At 34.5% G+C, this 5,689-nt stretch overlaps 1 protein-coding gene and 1 pseudogene across 1 annotated transcript; one reads left to right on the forward strand and one right to left on the reverse strand.

Annotated features, from left to right (window-relative positions):
* Nucleotides 1-2,041: 2,041 nt before the first annotated feature.
* LOC145109120 (large ribosomal subunit protein uL24z-like) lies at nt 2,042-2,836 on the forward strand (annotated as a pseudogene).
* A 114-nt stretch (nt 2,837-2,950) lies between these two features.
* Nucleotides 2,951-5,469, reverse strand: LOC145109119 (mitochondrial outer membrane protein porin 2-like). Its single transcript, XM_079046230.1, has 6 exons — nt 5,311-5,469; nt 5,063-5,130; nt 4,178-4,288; nt 4,004-4,090; nt 3,689-3,897; nt 2,951-3,443 (listed from the first exon to the last, which is right to left on the reverse strand). Exons 1-6 carry the CDS (start codon nt 5,357-5,359, stop codon nt 3,137-3,139), a joined length of 831 nt encoding a protein of 276 aa, XP_078902356.1. The 5' UTR covers nt 5,360-5,469; the 3' UTR covers nt 2,951-3,136.
* Between the last annotated feature and the right edge of the window lie 220 nt (nt 5,470-5,689).

The following is a 5,689-nucleotide window of genomic DNA, read 5'->3' on the forward strand; positions in this document are numbered from 1 at the left end:
ACCAAAAACCAGTTCAATTTGGTCCAAACTGGTGACTAATACCATCTCCAATTTTTCCTTAAAAATGGGATAAATAGTGTTTCCTCTCCAACCATATTCCACATTTTTGACCCAATTTTTAATCCAAAAAGTATATTCCTAATATATTCTCTTTTTACAACTTACATATATTTTCAACCACACCCTTCTACTAATTACCTTTTAATATATATATATATATATATATATATATATATATATATATATATATAATCTATCTTTTTTTTCATCACAATAATATTAAATAAATAAGATTATATTTATAACACTTGTAAAATACGTTATCCTATTTTAAAATTTCAATATGTATTTGAATTTGTATATGAATTTGATACATAAAATATAAACTTTATATTTATATTTAATTAATATAATTTAATATATAACAAAATATTATAAATATTAAATATTACATTTAAATTATAACTAAAAATAAAAATAAACTTAAAATTTATAAATATATAAAAAGATTAAAACCGACAATTGAAAGTTCATCCACTTTTAGGAAGAATTAATAGTATTATTTCATTTCTAGTCATTTCTTTCAAAATAAAAGAATAAATGGGGTAGGATTGAAACCGAGCAGAAAAAATGGAGAGTAAACTACATGATTAGTTCCTCGCCAAAGTGTCAAAAAGCGTGTTTAGTCCCTATTTTCAAAAACTAACTCGGACCGTCCATGTTTTTTTTTCTCACTCGGACCGTCCATGTTTTTTTTTCTCACTCGGACCGTCCTTGACGACGGTAATATGACTGTTTACCATTTCTATTTCTTTTTTGATTTGTTGGTTATTAACAATTTAATAAAACAAAAAATAAAGAAAAACAAAATGCAACTCTCTCTTTTCTCCATTTTCATGACGGTAAAATGACTATTCTACCGTCGTCGTCACCACCGCCATCGAGGGTGTATAGATCTACACTCCAAATGCAACTCTCTCTCTTCTCTGTTTTCAGATCTACATCTATTGTTTGTTTATTGGTGGTGGTACCGGAAAACATCTCTTCTCCAATGTTCGTTGGTTAATGGTGGTGGTGTCGGAAAGCGTATGTTTTCAGATCTACTCACTAAAGACACATCCTCTGCCATCTCCTTCTTTCTCACTCAAAACCCTGGCTAAATAGAACCGCTTTCGACCTTCCTTTTTACGCAAACAACTGAAGCACCACCTTTAACTTTCTACCCATCGGGGTCCAACACCATACCCGCTACTCTAGAGCTCCCCCTCCTTCGTTCTGACCACCACCCTAGTCACCATTGAAATCAACGATTGCCGACCTCCTTTCCGGCGGGTTACATAGGTGAAAGAAGAGAGAAAGGGAATGAATGATTCATATAATTTTTCAGATTTGTTGTAGGTTTTGGATTTTATTGGAAATCATTTTTGGTGTGGTTGTGTTTGTATAGAAAGGGATGTGTGATTAGTTTTCCATTATGGTATTTAGTTATCTGAGGTAAGAGCAGTGGTGATGGTGATGGCACCGGAAAAGATGGGTGGTGGTGTGCCGAAAAATGTGTAAGTGAAGAAGGGGACAAATGGGAACATAGGATGAGAGTGTAAGAGATGTGGTAAGTGGTCGTAGGTGATTGGAGATGGTGACCAATAGCTGACCGGAGAGTATATGTCGGAGATGGTTGGCCGTTGACCGGAGAGTATTGGTTGGAGATGGTTGGCCAATGTGATCGGAGATGCCCATACTTCTAGATGATTATGAATGGTGTTTGGATGAAGAGAGAGAGGTAAAGAGGGTATGTGAGGTGGGGTCTATTACTTTAAATAAACAAATAAATATATAATTAATTAAATATAACTAACAAATAAAAATAAATCAAAAAATAGATAAAGGCAAAATCATCTTTTTATGGCTGGCTAACGACATTAGGAATAAAACTTGCAAAATTTAAACAAATAAGGGATTGTCCGAATTAATTTTTTAAAACATGGCCAAACATAATAATATTATTATTATTATTATTTTTTGACACTTGTGCTAGTAATTTACTCAAAAACTGGAAAAAAATAAAAAATAAAAAAGTAGCACGAGTGGTTTAAGTGAAAGAACGGAGTATAAGGTGTATAACTGGATTGATTGAGCCATGAAAATGGACCGAAATATGGATCAGGCCTCCATATTCAGTTCGATAAATCTGCAATAAACCCTAGTTTTCCTCTCTAGCTGTCGTCGTTTCAATCATCGGCGTTGACCGGGGAATCACACAGACAGCAAGAAACATGAAGTACAATCCTAGGGTCACCAGTTCCCGACGGAAGAACCGGAAGGCACATTTTTCAGCACCGTCGAGTATCCGCCGTGTCCTGATGAGCGCACCGCTTTCCGGCGAACTACGCTCAAAACACAACCTCCGATCAATGCCGATCCGCAAGGATGACGAGGTGCAAATCGTTCGCGGCACATATAAACCGTCGTAAGTGGGTGATTCACATTGAGCGAATCACACGAGAGAAGGTGAATGGATCTACAGTCAATGTCGGAATCAATCCTTCAAAATGTGTCATCACCAAGCTCCGACTTGATAAGGATAGGAAATCGTTGATTGATCGGAAAGCGATGGGACGTGCTGCGGCGGATAAGGATAAGGAAGATAAGTTCACCTCCGAGGAGATTATGCAGAACGTTGATTGATTGAATGATTTGCTCATCTCTTGTTTTGACCTTTTCGTAAAGCTTTCTCTGATTCTTCTAGCTTTTTGAAACTAGTTTTCGTATAGAGATTTACGTTTAGCAGAATGATAATTTCATGAGTTTTTGAAATTCAAACTTCTGTTCATGTTCATACCTTTGTTTTGATCTTGGTTTATTGAATCACTTGTTAATTCATCACATATTGCTGGATGAATTACTTTACATGTCGATTTTTGGTTCAATTTCTTATGGTCATAAGAAACAATTCATCAAAAGAAACTGCTTAATAAACAATTTTTTTTATATAATGCAACAATTGCTTATTGATTGAGAATGCTCCCATCAATGGAGGACAAAAAATTAAATTTAAAAAGAAAAAAAAACCTTACACTTCAATTAATTAAACAAAAATGCATTATATAAACTCACCAGTAAAGTAACCAAATCTTAATCATGGTTTGAGTGCAAGAGCCAAACCAAACTTTGGAGTTTTATCCAATGCTTTCGTGTCCATTTCACTAGACAATGTCACAAGCGATTTGGGAATAATCTCATGCTGCAAAAGTGCACCGAGCTTACCATGGTTATTCAACTTCGCCTTAACCATGGTTAAACTATCAACCGCATACGACCCACCAACCGTAAACATGTTCTCATTTAACGAAAACCTTCTCGTAATTTCCCCTACGCAAGCCGTCTTTTTTAATTCATCCAGATGGTGTATATACGACGCCTTTATCGTGTCCCCTTTGTCACCCCTAAAAAATAAATTTCATCAACCTAAAAAAAAAAATTCAGATGATGTCCAGATTACTGGACATCATCTGAAATACTCCAGTCATTCATCAATGACTGAAGCACAACAAGAGGGTTGATGTAATTGCTTACAAAAAAAGCATATCAGATGATGTCAAGATTAATGGACATCATCTGAAATACTCAGTCATTGATGAATGACTGGAGAATTATGCACCACAACAACATGGTTGATGTAATTGCTTACAAGATTATGGAAGCATTGGAATCCGGTTTGTTAACACCTATGCCAGCAGTGTACTTTGTCAATCTTCCGGAAGACGGTTCGTACCCGGCTTCTGCACCGATAACAAATGACGGTGTCCCGATTGTAGTCGAAAGGTTGATTGTTGGGGTTTGGTTCAAAGAAACCGCAGATGCTAAAGTAGCATGGCAATGAAAGTACTGAACCTCTACCTACAAAAGTACACATAATTTGTTTACAGGGTGTATATGTATAGATACAGATATAGATATAGATATAGATATAAATACAGATACAGGTACGTATTGAGGAGTGTACCTTGCCGGAATTGAAATCAGGGAATTTGAATGACGCGATGGTTTTGGTTGAGGGTACGATCTCTGTGAAAGTTAATGTTGTAGCAATCTACGAAATCGGTTTGATATTAGGTTAAATATGAAAAGCTTATATCATAAAAAAAAAAATTGAAAATCCAGGTGGAAATATAAAAACCTTTGATTCTGTGTCGACTTTGACATCGACCAATATGTTATTGTACTTGTACACTGCTCCCACATCTCCTGATGAGAGACCACCTTTCTTTGTTGCAGTTGATGTTATTGCCTGCAATAAAGTGATATATAATGTTTTTAATTAATGAATACTGTGACAAAATAATAGCGAATATTTTGATAGAAATGAAAGAGCACCAATTATTTTGCTACTGATACTACTTTTTTAATGAATTGGCTATTGAATACATTGAGCAAACTAATTTAGGGTTGCATATCTAGTTTTATATGTTCACAAAACTAAATAATTTAGGGTTGCATATTTACTTTTCTGATACTACTTTTCTAATAAATTGGCTACTGAAACACAATGTATTTCCACTAAACATTCATGCAAAAACCGAATTGGATAATGAAGTAAATGAACAAGTATTTGAGTGGAACGTTAAATATTTTGAGTTTTTTCAATGATTAAACCTGTAAACGAACGGAATGAACACGAACATTAACATATTCATGTTCGTTCAGTTAAGTTAACTGCCGAACAAACATGAAAGGATGAATGAATGGAAATTTCTCATTCATGTTCATACGTTTAACGAATTACTTTTTTCATGTTCATTCGTATAAGTTTGTCAAGATGTTAAACGAACATAGATATTTAAACATAACTTAACATATATCAAAATAAAAGCACTTAACATAAACTAACATATTAAATAATAACCAAATTTAGAGAAAGAGTTACGAACAATACCATTGTTTATATTTGTTCGTTTAACTAAATGATCGGAAATTCGTGTTTATGTCTGTTTTAATGAACGAAAATAAACGAACTTTTCACAATGAACTATTTGCTCTTTACAACATTATAGATGATACTTACAACTCCGGTTGCAGTGGTGGTTGAAACAGAAATTTTCTGATCCGATATGTAGTCTCTCGTTAACAGATCTACGCACAAAACAAATTCGCTCACTTTCAAGGACGCTAATAAAAAATTCTGTATATATATAGATACAAATTACAGTGGATTTGATGATCCATAAATATAACGAGGATTAGAAAAATGGAGATTCGAAGGTGTAAAGGAAGATTAATAAATGAATCAGATCATTGAAATTAGTGAATTACCTCTGGCTTTTTTGCCGATATCGGAGAAGAGTCCTGGTCCGCAGCTCATTGTTGTTGCAGAAGAATTTGAAATTTCAATCGAGAGAGAGAGAGAGAAATGTGTGAGAGTTGGAATGGCGTAGGGAGAGATGTGTGCATGTGCCTGACGAATGGTGCTAAACTGCGCTTTCACCACCGTGTGCCACGTGTTTGGTTGTGGAGATATGCCTAATTTTATTGAGCAGACGTTTGGTATAAAATTGAAATTTACAAGTGTTTGTGATTTTGATTTTTTGTTCTTAGAATAATTTTCATGCCGCAATAATTCGTAGAGTAAGTGTAGCAAAATTGACGTCGAAAACGATTAGTTGTGGAATATTTTAAACGTTTTGATTATGAT

Source organism: Lactuca virosa, chromosome 4 (assembly GCF_052849685.1).
Source record: "Lactuca virosa cultivar CGN04683 chromosome 4, Lactuca_virosa_CGN04683_v6, whole genome shotgun sequence".
Lineage (NCBI taxonomy): Eukaryota > Viridiplantae > Streptophyta > Magnoliopsida > Asterales > Asteraceae > Lactuca > Lactuca virosa.